The sequence below is a fragment of the Acanthopagrus latus genome, chromosome 6 (assembly GCF_904848185.1).
Source record: "Acanthopagrus latus isolate v.2019 chromosome 6, fAcaLat1.1, whole genome shotgun sequence".
NCBI classification, from domain to species: domain Eukaryota; kingdom Metazoa; phylum Chordata; class Actinopteri; order Spariformes; family Sparidae; genus Acanthopagrus; species Acanthopagrus latus.
The window spans coordinates 1,628,043-1,650,752 of NC_051044.1; the positions used below are offsets into that span (position 1 = coordinate 1,628,043).

General features: G+C 42.7%; 2 protein-coding genes and 1 long non-coding RNA gene across 7 annotated transcripts in view; 2 read left to right on the forward strand and 1 right to left on the reverse strand.

Moving 5' to 3' along the window:
- mmp24 (matrix metallopeptidase 24) overlaps positions 1 to 10,076 on the forward strand; it is a 52,357-nt gene extending 42,281 nt beyond the window's left edge. The window contains exons 9-10 of the mRNA XM_037101910.1: positions 622 to 888; positions 2,110 to 10,076. Coding sequence (XP_036957805.1) covers positions 622 to 888; positions 2,110 to 2,474 — 632 coding nt within the window. The 3' untranslated portion in view covers positions 2,475 to 10,076. The remainder of the gene's footprint in view (positions 1 to 621; positions 889 to 2,109) is intronic.
- A 1,110-nt stretch (positions 10,077 to 11,186) lies between these two features.
- Positions 11,187 to 18,687, reverse strand: LOC119020854. Of its 5 annotated transcripts, none has more exons than XR_005075427.1 (5): positions 17,914 to 18,687; positions 15,921 to 16,237; positions 15,143 to 15,257; positions 12,236 to 12,374; positions 11,187 to 11,796 (listed from the first exon to the last, which is right to left on the reverse strand). It is a non-coding gene; the product is annotated as an uncharacterized LOC119020854 (long non-coding RNA). The 5 variants fall into 5 exon arrangements; XR_005075423.1 differs by having other exon boundaries at positions 12,251 to 12,374; positions 17,914 to 18,670; XR_005075425.1 differs by lacking the exons at positions 15,921 to 16,237; positions 17,914 to 18,687 and adding an exon at positions 15,900 to 15,918 and having other exon boundaries at positions 12,251 to 12,374.
- On the forward strand, positions 17,292 to 22,463 carry eif6 (eukaryotic translation initiation factor 6). The gene is made up of 7 exons (XM_037100558.1): positions 17,292 to 17,447; positions 17,765 to 17,901; positions 18,735 to 18,820; positions 19,088 to 19,263; positions 19,967 to 20,143; positions 20,444 to 20,628; positions 21,493 to 22,463. The coding sequence occupies exons 2-7, from the start codon at positions 17,795 to 17,797 to the stop codon at positions 21,500 to 21,502; spliced, it is 741 nt and encodes a 246-aa protein (XP_036956453.1). The 5' UTR covers positions 17,292 to 17,447; positions 17,765 to 17,794; the 3' UTR covers positions 21,503 to 22,463.
- The last annotated feature ends 247 nt before the right edge of the window (positions 22,464 to 22,710 follow it).

Here is a 22,710-nt window from a genome sequence, read left to right on the forward strand (position 1 = left end):
ATGTGCAATTCTCAGGCAGACAGGAGGCGAGAGCGAGGGACAATTGTCCAATGACGATGATGCTGTTTTTTTCTCTCAGACGGATAAAAAAGTAAAACATTCACAAGTGTCACGTTCACTGAACATGTTCAGCCACTTTCTCTGCACACTGAAGTCACGAGGTTAGCTGGAACATCAGCAGGTGTGGGAGGAGAGTCCAGCACGGAACGCTAACTCGGTTTAATCTCACACTAAAACATCTCGAGCTCAACTTTAGCATGAGAAGCATAAAGTAAATCAAACTTCCAGAAAACTGCCGGGTAACGATGCTTCCTCTCATCATGTCTGGTGACCACGAGTTGCTATCCTTTATTATCGCCATGGTTACTTACAGCTGATGATCCTGCCTGATCAATAGAACCCAGAATATAAACATCACTGTGATATTTTACTGAAAGTCTTTACGTTTCTGTGCTGCTCGGTTTGTCTGAGACGTCACTTTTACCTGTTTTATCAGCAGCCAAAGTTCACATTTCATATACAAGTACTGACACTGTGAGCTACTTTACTCTGAGATGGTAGCGCTGACAGTATATGTACTATATTTAAAGTGCTGACTCATCTTTTCCTCACCTCCTCCAGGCGATAAGTACTGGGTGTTCAAGGAGGTGACGGCTGAGCCGGGGTACCCTCACAGCCTGGTGGAGCTGGGCAGCTGCCTCCCCAAAGACGGCATCGACACGGCGCTGCGCTGGGAGCCGGTTGGAAAGACGTACTTCTTCAAAGGGGACCAATACTGGCGCTACAACGAGGAGAAGCGCACGGCCGACCCCGGGTACCCCAAACCCATCACCGTGTGGAAGGGAATACCGGACGGACCGCAGGGGGCCTTCATCAGCCGGGAGGGATGTGAGTGTCTGACACAACCGAGATGAAATGATTTGAGGCAAAAGAGCGATTCCAGAAGTTAATTTAATTAAAACAGACCTTATTTTCTGTTATGGAGTTAAATCCTGCAGACAGACACACACACACAGTGTTTCTACTCCAGAAGCATGAACAGTCTCAGGCCGACTGTCACTGACTGACTGCTGGAGGAAAAAAGCTCATCATCACATCCACTTGTCCAGTTCTGACCTCATGACCTTGTGGCAGCCTCAGAGGGCCTGTGTGTGTGTGTGTGTGTGTGTGTGTGTGTGTGTGTGTGTGTGTGTGTGTGTGTGTGTGTGTGTGTGTGTGTGTGTGTGTGTGTGTGTGTGAGTGTGAGATCAGAGGCGGTGACATGGTCGGCCGGGCATGGTGTCTTGGTGTTAGATGAGAAGCTGTCCTGCAGGGACTTCATATGCAGCAGACAAGTGTGTGTGTGTGTGTGTGTGTGCGCATGTGTTTGTGTGTGTGCAAATGTGAGAGGATATTTTTATTCATTATCAGTTGATTAAAAAATCTGGGTTGTTAAACGAGCAGTCGGAGGATGAAAGTCTGACCGACTGATTTTTAAATATCAGCTCAGGTGTTTGAACTTATTTAATCATTTCATCACGTCCACCTGTGAGACTGTGTGTGTGTGTGTGTGTGCGTGCGTGTGTGTGTGTGTGTGTGTGTTTGTCGGCCTCCCTCTCACATCCCGTCCCGTGTGTCTCACAGCTACAGCATCCGTCTCTCAGGCATTACGTAATATCGCCCTTCAATAAAAACAGCTGCTGCTGGGCCTGACACACTGTAGCTGCCTGGAGCCGCGGTGTCACAATACAAGTGTTGTTGCCTCTAATGAGACGCTGCACCACAGGGACCCACCGGAGCTGAGATACAAGCTGATGGATGATTTGCAGTTTGAGAGAAAGCTTTCCTTAAAGAGTGAAGGACAGAGTTTGTGACGGCTCGTCTCCTCAGAGGAAGCCTTTGAGGAATTGAGGAAACGTGTCGGAGTTTACTTGTGCAGTATTTGATCTCTGCTCGGAAATCAAAGCCTTGCAAAGTGACGTCATACAGTCAATCCCCTGAAAGCTGATTAACGATGATACTGAATCGATCTCATCAAATTACGTTGGATTTAGCTTGTTTCAGCTTGATCAGCCCACTAATTTAATTTGTTCTCTTCCTCTCCTCGTTGTTTCCTCCCTCCCTCCTCAGACTACACCTACTTCTACAAGGGGAAGGATTACTGGAAGTTCGACAACCAGAAGCTCACGGTGGAGCCCGGATACCCCAAGTCCATCCTGCGCGACTGGATGGGCTGCGACCAGTCTGACATCGAGCGCTCCGGCAGCAAGGGTAACCGCGGTGACCGGCAGCTGCCCCTCGACGACGTGGACATCATGGTGACCATCAACGACGTCCCGACGACGGTCAACGCCATCGCCGTGGTGATCCCTTGCATCCTGTCGCTGTGCATCCTGGTGCTGGTGTACACGATCTTTCAGTTCAAGAACAAAGGAGTGCAGCAGAACACCATGACGCAGCACTACTACAAATACCCCGTTCAGGAGTGGGTATGACAGGCAACGCTTCTTCGAAGAGGTCAAAGCTCGTGGACTGAAGGGGGGTCGTGCCGTTAGTTAGCTTATCTCGGCTAACGGCCTCAAACGCTCGCTAAAAAAACAATGGAACGTCAGTGCTGAAAGACGCTAACTGTGCTAGCTAGTGGTAACAGGGCGCTCGCTGAAAATGCTCTGTGGGAGTAGATTTAGACTTTGGCTGAGAGTGTGTGTGTGTGTGTGTGTGTGTGTGTGTGTGTGAGAGGGAGATTCGTGCCTGTCTCGTGACACAAGTACAAATTATTCCTCAGCGGGCGAAGATCCTCGAAACACAACAACCGAGGACGGCGAGATCAAGTCCGCAAAGTCTCCAGGAGGGATCTGATTGGCCGACAGCATGAGATGGGGTCTCATGAGCAGCACTGAACTCTGACTTCTTACTTCTTCTCGGACCTACAACCCGACTCTCTTCTCAGTGAAAAGAAAAGAAAAAAAGGATTTGGAGCAGAAAGAAAACGCTCCTTAAAGCCAGAAGACGCCTCCAAGTTTGTTCTTTACAGCAGCTTGTACACGTGAACTACTGATGAAATTTAATGAAAAAAAAAAAAAACAAAACAAAGAAAAGAAAAGAAAAGAAACGGTTTGAAAACGTCAAACTTGAATTTAAAATTTAGGTAGAAAGGCCATAACAAAAAGAAAAAAAAAACAAGGATCTCTCTGTGGAGTTTAGTTTGATTTACTTTAGTTGTTATGGAGATGTTAAACTGTTAAAGAGGACCTTTTTCTCTCTTCTTTCACCAAACACAACAAACATCTTCATCACGATCACCTCAGACGTTCGTCACGTCTCAGCTCCCCTCAGCTCGTCAGAAAAGTGCTTTGATTTACACGACTGTTTTTTTTTTTAACGGATGTAAAATAGCTTGTCATCGGCGTATAATGACAGAATGGATTAATGAGGGTTCAACAGCCTTAACTGTGTCCGACACACAAGCTGGGTGTGTATTTATTTAACTGCTGCAAGTGAAACTTTGGATGTAAAGTGGAAATATTTCACTTTTACTTTTATCCAGTTTCTTTCAGATCATAAATGTTCTCAGATCTGAGAAACCAACGTGTAGGATTTTGAGAGACATCCTGACGGGAGTGGAATATGATGTTCGCAGTTGTGTTTTCATGAGTGTAAAGTAACCTGAGAATCGTGTTTTCGTTACCTTAGAATGAGCCTTTTATATCTCCGGAGTGGAGCGAGTCCGCCATGTTTCTACAAACTAATCACCGTAAGAGATGTTGAGACGAGGAATATTTAGTTTGTTGTCATCTGCCACCTCACCACTAGGTGCCACTAAATCCAACACAATTTATGTGATTTACTGTGCGGAACGTTATAGGTTAGGATGAATTTGAGGCATTTCTCTCCAGGATAAAGTCTTACTGTTTGTGTGTTCGATCGGATGAGGCACTACTTTCACTTCTCCTTTCTGGCAACAGCATTTTTCTGTCGGGAGGCTCCTCGAGATGTGACAGAGCTGAAAAAACTGCAACAAAAAAAAGGCGAGGATAGAGAAAGGACGGGGACAGGGAGGCAGAATAAAGCCGGGCTTCAGCAGTGCACAGAGGATATGTGGGTCTGTATTAGTATGCTGGCTGCGGCACAGCGACATCGACCGAGCTTAATGAAGTACTTCTGTTCACAAAGCTCTGATAGGGGCTCCTCGCCCTCCACATCCCTCGCTTTAATCCCACTGTCCTCCTCTAATTCTACCCGTCCATCCGGCCTCTCCTCCAGCAAATCTTTATCCCTTTTACATTCTCCTGCGTCCGTCTGTGCTGCTGCTTTCTTTACATCTTTTTAGGTTCAGAAGCTCATAGTTTGTCTTTTTGTTTGCAGCACACCATCTGCATCCAGTCTGCTTTCATCACCATTTCATTTATCATTTAAGTGCTTTTAAACTGAGTGCCAACATTTGTTGTGAAATGTATTCGTGTTTTGATCTTTTAAAGTTACATAAGACTGAGAGGCATTAAAAGACAGACATTACCGTGTAAATAATAACAGAGGGAGCTGCCATTTTCTACAGGAGCCCAGAATGGACAAACCAAACACCGGCTGCAGAGAGAGGCTTTGGAGAAGAGATGAGGGAGGGTTATTTGATCACAGTCCTACACACTGGATCTGGTTCAAAGTAGGAAAACCTGCAAATATATACTTTATTGTCCTCTAGAGAAAATTTGTCATGGAGTCAAAGTGCGTAGTGGACAGTAGTAGCTGCCGATCAAACACAGCCAACACATACGTGTTTTTCTCTCATCGTTGATTCTGGCCCGTTTGGTTTCAGTCGGTATGTTCTGGGCAGTGTAGCCGATTTCAACAGCTGCCATTTTAGGATGCCAACATGTGAAGTTAGCTTCCTCTCTGATGTAGAGATCGGAGCGATGCAGGAAGACTTTACCTGTCGTCCTCACAGGAAGCACTGCAGTTCAGACTCAGCCTGCTTTATTTAAAAACACAAGCTGCATCATTTAAATGTCATTAACTCCAATATGACTCATGCTGGTTCACGCAGAGGCCGGTCGGCTCCCCAGAGGGGGTTTGGAGTCCCCCATCCGTGACCTCCCACCCGGGGCGAGAAATCCCTGCATCATCCAGTCAGCGTGACGCAGTGGAGGATGTAAACGCTGCTGTTTGGGCTGAGAGGAGATTATGAACTAACTGGATGAGTTAAGAAATGCCTCGTCATCATCACGCTACAACAGCCTCTCAGTTTTATCTTGTTCCTGAAAGGAGTTTGAACTATACTGTCCATATATATATATATATATATATATATATATATATATATATATACCCATGCATACTGTGTGCACATTAATAATGCAGCTGGTGTCTTTTCAAGGCTACACTTCAGGCTCCGCACATCCTGTCTGCCTGTTTTCATCTCTCTGTTGTTGTTCTCGTTCTCTGTGCTTTGTACCTTATTCACCGAGCTCCCTGTCCTGCAGTAATTGAATGTGTTCTCGCCGCATATCCTCGCAATTACTTGCCGGTGTCGAGAGCAATTCAGCACACGCAGCATTCAGCGCAGATCGATGTAGTTCGATACCTTACGGAGCTATTTTCCACCCGCTCAGAAAAACGTAGATTTGTTCCTGGAGGGTGGAACAATAAACACAGAGCGAGACGTTCTGCTCCTCGTACGTTTAAGTGTCTGCTGGAGGAGAATCGTGAATGTCTTTCCAAAGAAAAACGGCCTGTTGGGCCGAACTTGTCTTACTTACTTGTTTTCTCAGTGTGAGCGTGATGAAGTCTCGATTCAAAAAAAAAAGATGCATTTTTGATCAAAATTAGAAGAGCTGCCAACATTTGGATGATATGAAGGCTCACATGAGGTTCTGATTAATCTGCAGATTATTTCTGGATTCATCAGTTCATCGTTTTTTACTTGTTTACGAAGTTTAAGGTCAATACAGAAAGAAAGTAGCAGGACATCGTCACATTCGAGAAGCCGGAAACAACAAATGTTTACTTCAATAATGAATCAATGATCATAATATTCACTTTGTAATGTTCTCTCAATTGATTGTCAGTAAGTCTGAATACTCAGCATGTGTTCCTGATGGAAACTGGTGGGAAACAGTTCTATATACGAAGCTGATGAGAAACTAAAGATGCCGAATGTCTGTTTTTAAAATATTTATTCATGAACAGTTTCTGTCACGAAGGATGTAAATCAGTCTTCAGTTATTCAGTTACAAATGTCTCATTGATGAAAAGATTATGAAAACTGAAAAGGAAAATGGAAGTTGGCTTGTATGTTTACTTACATCAGAACTAGTATAGATACGGAGTCATGATGAAGATGATGACGGCGATGAAGATGAAGTCATTAGCAGTTTTAAAGGCTCCATTTTTAGACTGTTTATCTAATTTTTTGATTGTCTTCCTCACTTTTAACTCTGCGTGTCGATCTTTAAAACTGTTTTATCAGCTGAAACTTCTATTGATGAAAATCCCGTCAGGTTTTCTGCTTCTGTGCTCGTCTTGGACACGTCAGGCTGTAGGAGTGTAGATGTTGTGTGATCGTCGTGCTCGTTGACCTGGTTATCAGCGGCGTGGTGTCTCTGCTCGCCGCTGGTGCACTTTGACCCGTTTCAGTCCTGCTGTTAACTTCAGTCCTGAGTGATCCAGTCACAAGTGGACGGCTCGGATCACGCTTCTCAAACCCGTCCATCGCTGGGACGAACAGACTCAATGTTTTTTACACAAAGACAGAAAGAAGCTCCTGTAGAACATTTGCTGCATTTACAAGAACGTCCAAATAATGAAGAATTAGTCAGAGACGGACTTTCACGGAGCTTATAAAGTTTCTCAGGACCAGAAGCAGAACAAACAAACAACTTCATGTTCTGATTTAATGCTGAACTAACTAAAGGAAATAATAATTTTGAATTTTTAATAGAAAAGTTTTTTAGGGTTTGTTGAAGTTTCTCCTCACGAAACAACTCTTAAAATCACCACATTTGTTAAGGGAGTGTGGTGATGTTGAGTTAATTTAATGTTCTGATTCAATGCTGAATTTACAAGAAGGCTCTGACGATTTAGAAATTGTCGTAAACATTTCACAAAGTTTGTTAAAGTTTCTCCTCATGAAACATCTCTTAAAATCACCACATTTGTTAATGGAGTCTGGTGATGTTGTGGTGACGCGTTCAGTGCTTCTTCTTCTGATGTAAACGCTAAGAAAATGTGGTCATACGCAGCCCAGACCACCTCTGAATGATCTGATGAATGAAGGCGTCCTGTACTCAGAGCCGTCCGCATGCAGTCAGGAGGGTTGTTGTTGATACTGGGTCTGAACCGGGTCTCTGTGAAGCTGCAGGCTGGTTGTGAAGCAGGTGAGTCATCAGTCGAGTGTGTTGTGACTCTGTGGTTTAACCTGAGAGATGAGGGAGAGTTGTAGCTTTGTGTCGGTGTGTGTTTTCTCCCTGAGGGGGGAAATGTTTCATCGAGCTAACGAGGGGTTTCCATCCCACTCCAGCACGCCCACATCCCCGAGTTCACCTCGCTGTCTCTCGCCGCCATCGTCGTTCTTGGTGCTCATTCATAATGTAAACGACTGAGGTGTAGGTGTTGCATACAGGATTACCGCTGACGTTGCTATCAGGTACTTCACTGTAGGTTTTTTACAGTAGCAGACGTGCAGGCTGATTATAACCAACATCCTTTATAATGTCGCAAGCCACCGAGTCGCTGCACTGATGCATTCTGGGATTAAGTGCCTTGCTTCACGGCACTTCCGCAGTACATGTTGAGGGGAGAGAAGAGCGCTTCTCACGCAGTTCCTCATGCTGATTTTTTCTGGTTGCTTGCTTGATTTTTATTAGCCGTTCTCACATCATCCTCATCAGGTGACAGTGGATTCATTAAAGATGCTGGCAGAGGGTCGTTTGTTGGAGTTTATTCGGGGGGTCGGTGAGCAGGGAAAACCTTCTTTTAAAAAAAAAAAATCAGTCTTTGCTCAGAAACATTTGTTCTGCACTACAGAACCACCGCCCCCCTGCAGAGAGAAGAGACTGTGTAAATATTTACTGAGATTTACAGAAGAATAGCAGTTTACAAAAAAAAAGAACAGTGTATTTCAGCAGATGTCTGTTTGTGGAAATGGAAGAAGGCCACTTGAAGAAAAACATACTGTAGTGATTTATTGTCGCCTATTCATATTACTTATAAAAACACACATAAAGAAAATATATGTACGTGAGATTTTTAAACTTTGCGGTGGAAAGTGTCCATCCGCCGCTCTTCTTATTTATTCACAGAGGGCGAAGGGTCCTCTGGAAATTTGCCTCTTTAATGGTTGTTGTACGCGGACCTGGGACAAACTGGCACCAACACCAGTACTTTATTCACGCCGGTGTCGTTGGATTTGTCTGAAACACGACGTCACATTCCTCCTCTTCTTCGGCCACCTCGCATAATTTACTGTGCGAGAGTTTAGCATCGCAGTTTTCCCTCCGTTCTCCGGGAGGGCCGTTCACATCGGGTCATGTTGTCCCGGGTCTGCTGATGTTCTGGTGGCTTTGGACAACAGTGAGTTGCCTTTAAAGGTAGACTTAGTTATCTGACATCGCCACTCCCAAACAGACGTGACTCTTGCCATGGATGGTCCATCTGCGTGACAGAAAATTCAGGAAACCTTCAATCAGTCGCTTCAATCTTTGACAAAGCAACACGATGATGCAAATCTTTTCTGTTTTTCAGTTTTTAGGATTCTGTGGACATAGAAATAATCTTACACGTCTGAATTCAAGTTTGTGAACTGTGTTTAATCACCTTGTTACCTCATTGTGAACTACACTTCATTCAAACTGGACGGAAACTAAATAAAACTCCTCTCCTGCTCAGAGCTGCTGTAAATCGCCTCTGTACTTTGTCCCGTCTTCAGTTTAACCTCCGTCGCTCTCAGAGGAGAAGTTCAACCCCCGTTTAGTTGCCCTGTCGCTCGCGGTGACTCTGAGGTTGCAGACTCCAGTTGGCTAACATGGCTACTTAGCTCCACGGCTAACTGAGCTACTTGCTAACAGCAGGTAGTATTGAAAATATCATGCACGAAAAAAAAATAAAGCTACTGTCTTTCAAACAGTCCACAGACTTGTTTCAGTTGTGACTGTTTCACTATGACGGTCCACCATTTTCTCTCCAAGAATGTTTTTTTTTCTAACAGTCACGTTTTCACGTCTTTGAACGCGTCTTCGCAGAACAAACCCGTCTGTGGCAACTGTTGCGGTGAGTTCAGAGTGCGGCTTCACGTGGCTGAGTCTTCCTTTAACTTGCCTGTTGTTGCCTTTAGTTTCTAACGTTCTCTTTTCTTAAAAAAAAAAGAAGAAATAAATATACGTAGGTGAATAAAAACATATCAACAGTAGTCTGGCCAGACTTTTTGAGGTTATAAAATATACTGAAGTTCTTTGGATAATATCACAACTACTACTACTACAACTTCTCGGGAGATTTTATCAGATATAGCTTTAAGAGAGATTCAATTCAGTTCGTTTTTCTTATGAAGACAAAAAAAATCTGTAAATAAAGTTTGATTTTTGTTTGGTTTTGGGTTTTTTGACCAAATGGGTTGATTATAAAATCAAAATGATAAAAAATCGGACCTTGTTTCACTTCTTTACATGCAAACTGATGCACCGTTTTGTTTGTGGATTTTTTTATAGTCATCCTGTCGTCCTCTCAGTCGGATGTCAAATATCAGCTCGTGTAAATACAAAAAGACCAACGAAAGCTTTTGAACAGTTTTGTATTTTTATTTCTTTCTCTTATTTAAGATGAAAGTCGTCATCGTTTGCACATAATGTTGAACCATTTTTATGACGATGCTTATGTTTGATAGGCATGTTTACGTTAATGACTTGAGACGATTATCCTGTAATCCTCCAGTTTTATTTCTAATAAGAGGTTTTTATTATTTAAACTGCTAACATGACTGGAAACAGAGATGATTCTTTTTTTTCTATGTTTGCTTTGGTTTTACTGTCCCACGCCAATTATATACCAATAACACCGTCATGCTCTGTTAACAATGAAATGTCAATAAAAGTGAAAACTTCATTGTCTCGCAGGTTTTTCATTGAGTGGACGACGCACGTGATCATTGATCCTGAGAGATTCTAACATCTGTTCTCTTTGAGTTCAGCCTATTTCATGTCCTACTCTAAAAACTAATCTGCACGAGGTCAGAGTTTATTTCTATAAAAACCTTCTGCTGTACTTCCTGAACCAGCAGACGGAAGGTCAGAAGCTCATCGAAGCAAATTTAAAACCTTTAACTCGGAGTCACATCTAACCACACGGACATGATACGTACGTTTTTAAATTCAGTGTGACTTTGATGATTCCTGAAGATATTAGGAGCTTATAAATGTCCTTAAATTATTTTAGAAATCACAGAAAAAGATGCTTCTGACCTCCAGAACCTGCCTGAGAAAACTTTGTAAGTTTTCCCAGAATCAGAATAATCCAGTCATCCTTCAACACGCTGCCAGTGGAAACTGCTAATAATTCAATGCTTAATGTTATTGGTGCTAATTTCCCTAAATGTAAATATATATTGTGTTAAAGAAAACAGCCATCACACATGAATCATGTGTTCGTCTCGTCTCCCGTCTGTTTATCAGTTTGTCTTCACTCAGTCGGACAGATTCACAGCCACTGAAGTTTTACAGCTTTCTGCTAAAAGTCTTTTCATAAAAAGAGCAAAGAAGTTTATGTTCATTTCTCGTGATACTGAATGAATTTCTGCAAGTCCGCGAACAGTTTTGGGGGCATGTGTGAGATTATGTGCCTTATAAATCTACCAGATGTGCAGAATAAATCTGCCTTGTGGTATTTTGCTGAAATACCCCTTTAGGGATTTCCATGCGTCTCCTCTGGTGATATGCAATATGTTCAGCCACCTGTCCAGTGATGGGACCGGACAGACCGGCTGATGCCTCCCAGCAGCATTTCAGTTTCATTACAATTTAATGTGTCAGTCGGAGTTTTCAGGAGAAACTTTTCTGTCCTCAGCAGAGCGACGTGGTCACGAATCCTAAAACCCAGAAATCGCTCGACCAACTTTTAATTAGAATCTGTGTGCTGGTGTGAGGCGAGTGAGTGCTGCAGGTCAGACTGTGAATATACACACAGCTGAAAACAAGAAAGAGGAACAAAAATGAGACTTTTTGTTTTTGTTCTTATTTATTAGACCGCTCACTTCAACATGAGAACAGAAGCCAGACGACAAACACAAAACCTCCAAGATGTTTCAGAACAGTCGGTCTTTGTCTTGTTTTTACAGAAAGCATTTCAGTTTCACAAAGTGTTGTTCTAATTTTAATTTACTGATGATAATCACTTCCTAAATCAGCCTTGAATCCTGTTTGAGAAGCAAAATGCACACGGACAGGCAGGAACTCCCGTCCTTTCCAAGACGAGGCCGAAGTGTTTAATAGACGGAAGCTCCAGTGCAGAAGTTAAACTAAACTAAACCTTTAGTCCTTCTATGAGAAAAAGAAAAAGGACGACATCCGCTTTCATCCATCGAGCGATTCAGCGATCAGCAGCTCCCGACTCTTCTTCTCGACACGCAGCGAGCAGCGACAGCCTCGTTTTGGATTTTCAGTGGGTTCATGAATGCAGCGTCCACATTCTCCACCTCCTCCCACTAACATCAACATCTTCAGAGTCTGGTTATATCAGAACCGGTTCAGTACCAGTTGGTGCACGAGATCATGAAGCACATGTTGTCCACCCTCCTGTCTCCCATCATGCACTGGGGCAGCTCTCCAGGGGAGTCTGTGGAGTCAAACACAGAGTTTTGAAATGATGATGTGAGCGCTGACATTTAGAGTTCAGTGACTTTTGTTTCTAGGATGAGAAGCGCTGAAGACGACTCCTCTGAAACGTAACAGGTGAGCAGTCGGAGGTTTGAAATCATACAACTCTCTCTGTAAACCCGTCTGTGTCGAATGTAGATCTTCTTTGGGTTTAAAATGAGTTTTCTTGCATATGAAAGTTAAACACATTTAACGAGTCTCTAAGTTTAATATCTCAACGTCGGCTCACCTGCTGGTTTCATCTCGAGCGATGTGATGTTCAAAACACCTCATATCAAATCTTAAAATGAAAATTAAACAATAAATTTAATGAAAAGTACAATATTTCCCTCTGACATTCAGTGGAGTAGAAGTATGATATACTCAGTTACTTTCTCCCACTGTATCTGAGTATATACCTTCAGAAGCAGAACCTTCAGAAGCAGAACCTCCAGAAGCAGCCGGTCCTGAGCCGTCCGGACCGGCAGACACTTCCTGTTTCTCTTCTTCTCTCTCCTTCGTCTCGTGGCTCTGCTCTCCTCCCATCGTCAGTCACACCTGAGACAACACACACAGATATTAATATACATGTTAATAGTTTAAATAGATCATATTACATCATATACAACAAGTATTGTTGTTCTGATGGTTGAGTCTGTTGACAGAAGGAGGATGATACAGAATGATGAGTCTCGTCCTCGTTAACGTTGTCGCCGGCTGTGAGACGTCACGCTGTCAGAGAGGACGACACAGAGAGTCAGTCTGAACCTTCACCGGTGGACAAAGTCCAAATGAAGAGAAGTCAAGAGGCAGACGGTCAGCACAAATCTCCCCGACTCATCAGAGAGGATGAAGATAGAGAGAGTGTGATACAGAGAGGAAGAGGACGAGAGAAACAGAGGACGACAGAGACGGTGGACGCTCCTGTTATCTGCCCAGACGTCTCTAATCCACTATGATCCGTCCAGAATGGCCAATCCAATCAAACACAACTCGATCAGACGCGACTGATGGGATCATCTTACTCTGATTACCACTTTACACCATCACTCTGTGAGCTGTGAAAGCTCTTTCCTGGTCGTCTCTAATGCATGCTGGGAAATTACACAAGACTCTCAGGACTCCACGACCAGAAACACAATGAGGGAGACGGGCTTTCTGCATGACCTGCGTGTTATTTCTTATTTACTGCAAAATAATATGTCAGAAAATCGCAGGCTGCTGGTGGGCTGCTGGGACCGGTTCTGAAACAAACAGGAACAAAACGCTGCTGAATATATTCTCAGTCCCCAGACTGGTTTTATTCACAGCACAGGGACAAATGAAGAACCAGGAGAAGCAAGTGCAATAATAATAATAATAATAATAATAATAATAACAATAATAATAATAATAATAATAATAATAATAATAATAATAATAATAATAATGGGCAGCAGTAAAAAAAAAACAGGGTGCATGTTTTTCAGAATGAGATATTAACCGCCTGAAATGATGTTACAGCTTTGTGTCGCTGGCAGAACCGCACAACAATAACTTGTGATAATTTTCACATAAAAGTTTATTACGGGCCAGAACCTTTACTCCGGACCGGAATATAACATCAGAGGGGAGCTTCTGCTGGACGCACATAAAAGTTTAACCACAGCTGAGCGCAGCAGCCAGTAAAATACAGAAGATGAAGTCAGAACCGTTGGAACTGTGCAGAAGAATTTATATAACAGCTACAAATACTGAAATCTGAGGGGCTGCTCTGATTCTTCGTCCTCTCATACTGAACCTGTTTCACTGGTACCGAGTGGTTCAGATGTAACAGGCAGGTAATAAACCCAGTGAGCCACACTCGCTTCATTCATGAACCTCAGAGCGTCTCAATTAGCATTCAGCGCCGTCGCCTCCCCTCCCCGCCATCACAGCCGAGCTAAATATAGCTCCCCGCTCTTTCTCCCAGATATCCTTTTGTTTTGACTTCTTATCTCTGCTGCTGCTAACTGCTAACTGCTGCTAACTGCTGCTGCTAACTGCAACTGCTAACTGCTGCTAACCGCTTCTGCTAACTGCTGCTAACTGCTGCTAACTGCTGCTGCTAACTGCTTCTGCTAACTGCTTCTGCTAACTGCTGCTGCCCTCTTCAGTTGTGACTCTCAGTGTGCAGCTGCAGGCTCATTTCAGCTGCTCTATTATACATGTCTTCTTTTTTTTGTTTTCTTATGTCACTTCACACTTCAAGGGGTTGTTGGTTTGATTCCTAAAGGAGATGGCTATATGATGCTCTAAGTACACCGTAAGATGTGTTGGTGTATTTATTTAGCTTTACGCTTCCTTCAGCAATTAAAAGACTTTTGGGGTCCAAAAGTCTTTTACTTTTTACTTTTCTTAAGCTTTTACATTTTCCTGTTCCGTCACATTTTGGTAGCAGACAATGTAATTTTACTCCACCACATTTAAACAGTAACTTAGTTATTAGTTACTTTGCAGACTGAGCTGCATCAGATGTTTTCTGATTCCATTAATGAGACAAATCCTGAGTATTATTCAATAATCATTCAGGACGAAAAATCAGTCGATCTACAGTTCATGCTAACACGTTCACAAATCAATGCTAACTTCAGCTTAGCTTTACACGTTAGCATGCTAACGCGGGTATTTGTTCTCAGAGTATATCTATCTGTGTCCTCGTCTTTGTGTTTGTCTGTCTTCCTGTAGATTGTTTATGTAACATTGAGAACAACTCAAAAGGAAATCTGTATTTCTGTGAATCAACGAGCTGTTCTCAGAGAAAAATAAGGTCCCAGAACACTGTGAAGCTAGAAAGGTGGCGGGGTCCGCCACATGTAAACTCAAACTCAACATAAACAAAGATAAAAGGACTTAAAGGAGACGTATTCTGCCTGATGAATTTAAGTCGCACATTTTAAGTTTGTATTGGGTAGAACGACTTTACAGGTTTTAATGTTCTCTCCTCCTGCTCTGATTGGTCAGCTCACACATGCCTGAGCCAACACTGCTGACAGGCAAAGACGACTGTTGTTGGGTCAGTAAATCTGATTCTGATACAGGTGAGTCTTCATGATACAATGCATCTTATTCCAGTTTGGATCCTGATGACATGTTTCAGGGTCAGAACCGAAATAATACTGTTGATGTAACCTGCTGGTCTCATCTGGACCTCAGTCTGTGTCACACTGGTTTAATCCGCCCTGTGTTTGTCTGACAGTCCGACATGTTGACACCAGCGAGGCTCCTCCCACAGAGACCCAGTGTGCGTGTGTGTGTTTGTGCTTGTGCGTGTGTGTGTATGTGAACATAGATTAATGTGGGCCCACCTAGTCGACCCCCTCGTATCCAGCAGACTCGTCCGTCTCTGTCGGCCGCCGGTTCCGATTAGCTCGCGGTGTTTCCAGGCAGAGTTTCCTTCCGACGTGTCCACGGAGCGGCTGACTGCGAAGATCGTGTACGGATGAGAAGAGGCATCACTCTGAGATCTGTAGGCTTCAATATTATGTCACGCAGCAAAGGCTAATTATCCTGAGCTAACAGACTGAGTATAAATACTTGAGTATTTATATTTTGTGCTACTTTATATTTCCACTCTACAACATTTCGGAGACAAAAAAAAGTTCACTCCATTACTGTTATTCAATAATGTTATCGACTTGTTATGGTTCATATTGTTGCTGCATCCAAGTTTTTTTTATTCCAATAATCAGAAAAAATTCTGAATATCAGTGCCAATAATTGATCAGGTTAATAATCAGTCATATATAGTAGGTTTTAAACACACAGGTAAGTCAGTTATCCTCCTCAAGCCTGAACTATTCTGCCCAGAAAAAGATTGTAAGTAGGCCCACAATAAGACATAATATGAAGGAATTAACCCAGTCATCCTGAAAAGTTAAAAAACATTTCTGTTAACTGGCTCTCTGCCTTTACCTCACCACAAATATGCTCTTATGTTATATCTTATTTGATGGAACACAAGTTTTTTACACTGGTTAGCTAAGACTGACTATTTGCTACACAATTAGCCTGATTTAATTTCATCCAGTGTGGGAAAAAAGCAGACGTTGAATGTGAACGAACAGAAACAGACACGAGTGAAACCTCTCGCTGCTCGGACGATCTTTGTCTCCTCCTCTGCTCTGGTTCGTCCCCGCCCCCCCGCCCTGGACCTGCTGCAGTGACGTCACACAGGTGGCGAGCTAATGGAAGTGTCAACAAACAAGACGTCACGCGGAACGGCCGACGGGATTGGCTCCCAGTGCCGATCCCGGTGCTGCACGAGGAGAGAGGAGGAGGAGAGCCGCGCGGGCTGTTGCTATGCAGATTAGAGAGGAGGGAGGTTTGTTATTGTGAGTCCTCCTGAACATCTGCACACATCTGGACGGGAAGCAGCGAGGAGACATGTGATGGAGGCAGATCTGAGGAGACACAGACACACAATGTGAGACAACATGTTGTAATATAAATATAAATATAAATATAAAACAAACAGACTGCAGACTGAACACATTCATATTCTGACCACTGACCAGATCATGTTTCTATATGAATAACTTCATCATCATTTTTGTTCCAGCACTCTTACATCCCTGAGACACATTCCTTGTTGGTGTAAAGTCCTTCTTGATAATAAATCTATTTCTGATTTCTGATTCTGATTCTCATGTTGCATATATTCTTTACACCATACCGGATGTTGTTGTATCAATCTATGTCTCAAGAATTTCCTTCAGGACTAATAAAGTTCTGCCTAATCAAATCTTATCTAATGTATGTTTGTACTGTAAATATTTACACATTATCCTGCTTACAAACACTGTACAGACACATTTTGCATATCTTTTAGATATTTTTTGTATCATAAGTGTCTATTTTATTCTTATGATTCTTGACATTTGCAGAACTTTCTGTCCTCAGGCAGAAGAAGAACACAGTGTTTGTTCTATTTTAGTTTATTGTGAAATACACAACTGCTTCCACATGTCGAGGATTAATAATAGTTCAAATGGAAAATTAAATGCTGATGCTGAGTAATAATTTGTAAAGATTTACATGTTTACATTTATAGTCAATATGAAGAAATTAAAATTCAGACAACAGAATAAGGGTTTGGATTTCTTCTTTCTAAATACACATTTATCTTCGCAGCTTTAATGAATTTTCTGCACGATTGATGATATAAAACAGATTAAACAACTGAATGAGCACATTTGTTTGTCTTGTTTTTATATTTACAATATTCTGATATTAGATTGTTTTGAAAATAAACAACTTACAACATGAACTGATATTGATCATATTTATCAGTATCATGTTGTTGTCAGACAGATGGAACCTGATCAGTGCTCATATCAACAAAGTCTCTAAATTTACGCAAAACATCCTGAAATAGAAACTCTGGATTAAAGTAAGACATGTTTCCTTGTCCAGTCCACATAAATTCATTGCGATCTTTATTTTAATCAGCATTAACAGGATCAGCTGTGTGCAGCATCTTTTCTCTCTCAGCACATTGTTTTTGTCACGCACGTTACGTTCTACGTCACCACGTTAACCCCAAAGCGGAAGTGAACACGTGGGGTTGAAGGGACTCACCACGCATGTTGTGTGGCTGTGAACGTTTTTCAGGTAATGAAATCATTATTCTTTAAAATTACAAATCATTTAGAGACGACCGTTAATGTGTCTGAAGTTGCAGCTGTCTGTCGACTGACGTTAGCTGTTCTGACGCGTTTCCGGTTTCTGTCTGATCAACGTTCAACTTCTGAGAACTAACCGTTAGCTAACGTTAGCTGCCCTGCTAACCCTTGATGGCCCTGCGGACCCGTCACAGCTGTTCAGCTCGTTAATTATCACAGTAACTAACTCACTGTCCGCTCTGATAGACAGCAGCTCATCACCGCTAACAAAGCTCCGTGTTTTTTAAACGCTTGTTGCTGTTCCAGGATCAGAAGTTAACCTCCTCCTCCTCCATCATGGCCGTGAGAGCATCGTTTGAGAAAAACAACGAGATCGGCTGCTTCGCCAAACTGACCAACACATACTGCCTGGTGGCGATCGGCGGCTCAGAGAACTTCTACAGGTGAAACTTTACCTTCTCAACATATTTATTACATTATTCTGATTAAGCTCAGGCAGCTGCACCTGCTTGAATCAGCTGGCCTGTGTAGCATGGAGGCTAAATTAGCTTCTCCCTTAGCCTCGCTGGCTGATGTCACCTGAGTGCAACGTCTGTGAGAGACTTTATGTAAGATGAGGTGTGTCAGCTGAATAACATATCTTACTGTTGATGACAAAGCACTCGCATACCTGAGATTATACAGAAAAAACGTGTCACCAGCTAACTGAACCTGATCTCAGCTGTCAGGTTTTGGACATTTACCAAAAACCAGTGTGGACTTCAATATGAGGTTAGATTAAATCACAGTAGACTTTCCTTACACTTTGTTGATGTGTAAAACATGGCAAACATAGTGGAGATGTTAATACATGTGTGGAGGGATTGTTAAAATGTAAGAATTATCACAGAAATGTGCAATTCTCTGCTCCATGCTTCAGTGCTGTACCAAACCTCATTTAAAAATCGAGCAAATTAAAGTTTCCTTCCTCATAGACAAGCGTGTGGACCAGCACCAACATAACTGAACACATTCTAAGAATCACAGCGACCTGTTTTATAATTCGGCATGGTGATGATCCAACATGCAGACAGAATCTCAGTGTTTTGATCTGACCCATACCGCACAGAACCACCATGAGCAGTTTACTGCACAGCTGCAACAAACGTCTTGCTACTTCTATAAATTCAGATTTTTTTTTTGGACCCAGAACGAACAGCTGGTCCAGTTGATCAGTGATTGTTTTCCATTCAGAGCTGAAATAAGTGACATCATGTTGTTGTCTGTGTGACTGCAGTGTGTTTGAAGGGGAATTATCAGAAACCATCCCAGTGGTCCACGCCTCCATAGCAGGCTGTCGCATCATCGGGAGGATGTGTGTGGGTGAGTAAAGCTTTGGAACACACACACACACACGCTCTCACTCTCCTCAGGTCTGTTTGTTCCAGTGTCTGGAGATGTTTCTTTCTTTTCTTTTATTGTTTGAATGTGACCTCTGCTCTTGATTTCGTTCAATTTTTCCGTCAACACAACAAGCTAAATCTTTTGAGTTTACTCAGTTACTGACATAACATAACTGACGTGACATAATTTATCCTGAATACAGCTGTATCACTGCTCTGATGTCTCCTCTGTCTGTGCTGTCTTCAGGTAACCGTCACGGCATGCTGGTGCCCAGCAACACAACAGACCAGGAGCTGCAGCACATCAGAAACTGCCTGCCAGACGCAGTGAGGATCCAGAGAGTGGAGGAGAGGTTGTCTGCTCTGGGGAACGTCATCGCCTGCAACGACTACGTGGCGCTGGTCCACCCCGACCTCGACAGGGTGAGACACACACACACACACACACACACACACCTTTAACGTGTGACGGTCACTGTAATGTCCTAATGTCCTGTAATGACTCTTTACAATAGTTAATGTCTGTATGTGTAAATAAAGGATCAGGTTAAGTGCATCAGTGTCAAACTAGACAGCAGCAAATATGTTGTTTGATTAAAGTCTGTCTGTGAATATCGCAGAAGTTGTGTAGAACAAAACAAGCCTTGATTTTAAAAAAAAGGACGGATCTCCATGTTTATGTCCTTCACTGGAGCAGCACAGGATTATTATTTTAGGTCACAGCACTGTTGTGAGTGAAATGTACAGACATTATATATGATTCAATATGAATCGTTGGTCATATACGTCTGTGTCATCGCTTCCAAAAGTCTCAGTTTCCACCTGTTCAGATTAAAACACAATGTTGGATTTTTTAAATTTAAAAGGGTTCAGCAGTGTTTTCAAACGTTATGTTGGAGCTGTAAATCTGCAGGAGGTTCTGGAGAGGAGGTGTAAATATAGGAAATATATGCATTTCAATGTCATCACCTCTGTTATTAATGTGACTGAGCCATGAAGAGTGTGATTTATATAACTATAGTTCATATGCAGTTGTATTAAAAAGAAATGAGCAGTATCATGCAGATTACATCACTCATGACAGAAACTGCTTTTCTATTCATAACGCTCGCTCTCCCTCCACCAGGAGACGGAGGAGATCCTCGCAGACACTCTGAAGGTGGAGGTTTTCCGACAGACGGTAGCAGAACAGGTCCTGGTCGGCTCCTACTGCGCATTCAGCAACCAGGGAGGCCTCGTCCACCCGAAGACCTCGATAGAAGACCAGGACGAGCTGTCGTCTCTGCTTCAGGTTCCTCTAGTGGTGAGTGATGAGAGGGAAGTTCGACCTGACGTACACTCACTGTGTGTGTGATCCCTGTGAGCAACAGAGCTCATGTTGCTTAATCAGTGATCATGAGTCACAGGACAGTCGACCCTCCTGACGGTTTACAGGAGTTGTGAGATAAAAGTTTTCACAAGTTAACTCACTCACAGAAAGTTGAGAGAGAGGAGAGTCCTTAACCATGAAACAGTAGGTATCAGATGTTTTCACACAACTAGTCCTTCAAACAAGAAAGATTTAAGTGTTCTTAAATGACAGTCGGACTGACTTCCTGTTCAGGCCGGCACAGTGAACCGGGGCAGCGAGGTGATCGCGGCCGGGATGGTCGTCAACGACTGGTGTGCGTTCTGCGGCCTGGACACCACCAGCACCGAGCTGTCGGTCATCGAGAGCGTCTTCAGACTGAGTGACACGGCGCAGCCCTCCGCCATCGCCACCAGCATGAGGGACTCGCTGATCGACAGGTGAGCAGCACACACGCGCACACACACGCACACACACATTGTTTTTGTCTGGTTATGTAGATTTCACACATCTGCTGATCATTATTCACTGTCACAGCCGACCAGCGAGCTGTAAACAACCAGGCAACTTTACGAGCTGAAATCTGAGAGTTAATCTGTAACAACTGGATCCTGTTTGACCCAAATCTTTCAGTTATTACACACAGAGATGATCGTAACACTGAACAGACTGACTCATTAATACTTGTTGATCACACAGCTCCTCACACACACACACACACACACACACACACACACACACACAGAGGCTACCATCTGTTCGTTTTGTAACGATTCTATTTAAATAACTGTACTTTAAATCATTCTTCAGTGTTATTTCACACTGACTTTCTGTTGTTGCTCCTTCGTGTTAACTTGATCTGGAGTTCTGACTGGAGACATGTTGTTTCCTAAAAAGTCCAAATGGATCCAGTTTGTCTGTACGTACAGTGTTTCACTGTGAGGTTTAGTAAAGTTTATAGTCCTCGTTAAAGGACCAGCTCGACATTTTGGGCAACGTGTCTAACTACAGTCTGTATTCACACTAATAACTCCCAAGTTTCTGCAGTATACATGAAATATAAGCAATATTTTAGTGTAAAATAAGATTTGAATCAGATTAATTTGCCAGTGGTTTAGTTTCCCTCCTGCCATCAGCTCTGGTGCATCTTTGTGTCTCTGTGTGTTCCTGGTTTCCCAGCAGCTGTAACATATTGATTTTGAATAACAGTCCGTCTCTCATTTTCCTCTGAGTTACAGGAAGAGTAAACCATTAACTGTAGATTTCCTGTGATTCTGACCGTCTCCTCTCATGTTTCCCATCAGCATGGCGTAAAACACCTCCACACCTTCCTGCGGGTCACCTGGTCTCTCACATGAACCCAACAAGCTGCTGGACCTCGTTTCTCAACTTAAACACCTCCTTCCACACAGAACAGTTCACTGTCACACCTGCAGCCGTGTGGCCAACGTCATTTTGTACCTTTCTAACATTTGGTTTCACCTCTCCTCTGGTTACTGCAGTCATTTTTACAATCAGCTCTGTAAGGAGACGATCCGGCAGGTTTAGCTGAGTATCCACCACATCACTGGTAGAGTTTGGGGATCAGCTGAGAAATGAAATTTAGAAATAAAGCTGTCTGAGAATTAGAACAAGTTGAGGAATGTGATGTTTCAGCCTTTGTGGCACTAATGTGAATATTTGTATTCAAACAGGTAGAAATAATAACATCGACCATCTTCTCCCAGTTTGGAGACCAACAGTGAGCAGAGCTGCGCTAAAAGGAATCAAAAATCAAATTTATTTCTGTGCCTGTATCGTTTAAAAAGTCTCCGTAGATAAAACACGTGTCTAACTCTTTTTGTAGGAGTTTGATGTCATTTTCAGCCGTGGTGGGGAAACTGACAGCAGCACTTCTCTGATGGTTTGCAGACTGTTGAGGCGACTCTGATGCTTGAAGGATGAAACCTGTTGCTTTTGAAACTGTAAGAGACAAACAGCCGACATTAATCTAAAGTAAAGTCGTCTCATATCGCAGCGTCCAGGAACTGACAATGTACAATATGCAGTCTGATGAGTACACAGTGTGATTTCAGTGTCACTGCTCTGGTGTGTAACGTTTATACTGAACAGAATGAGATTCAGATGTAAAGCGATTCAGACTGAGAAGTTTCTACTTCAGTCTCTCTGTAACAAATGGAAGCTTGCTGGTGAACTACAAACATGGAGGATATTTCTTAACAAGCGTTGCGTCTCATCTGTCTTGTAAAATAAAATAAATTACCCTCTTTTTTTATCTGTTGGATGTTTTTCTTTGGAGTGTTCTGAAGAGATCCGGGTTGAAAACTGAATCATGTTTTTGCTTTTTAGTATCAAGTGTTTCTTTACACTCGTTATACATTTCAGACTTTTTACTTCATTACATTTATTTGGCAGCTATAGTTTCTTTTCAGATTTTGCTTTATGTAAAGTTATTAACTGAGGTGACTGAATATCAGAATGGAATGACAGACATCAGAATGTTGATCTTTCTTTTTGATTGC

What these genes read in the sequence shown, in the direction of transcription:
- eif6 (XM_037100558.1), top strand. Translation starts at nt 17,795, where the DNA reads ATGGCCGTGAGAGCATCGTTTGAGAAAAACAACGAGATCGGCTGCTTC. An exon ending in GGCTCAGAGAACTTCTACAG is followed by an intron (nt 17,902 to 18,734) that starts GTGAAACTTTAC and finishes GTGTGACTGCAG; the next exon opens with TGTGTTTGAAGGGGAATTAT. An exon ending in TCCACCCCGACCTCGACAGG is followed by an intron (nt 19,264 to 19,966) that starts GTGAGACACACA and finishes TCCCTCCACCAG; the next exon opens with GAGACGGAGGAGATCCTCGC.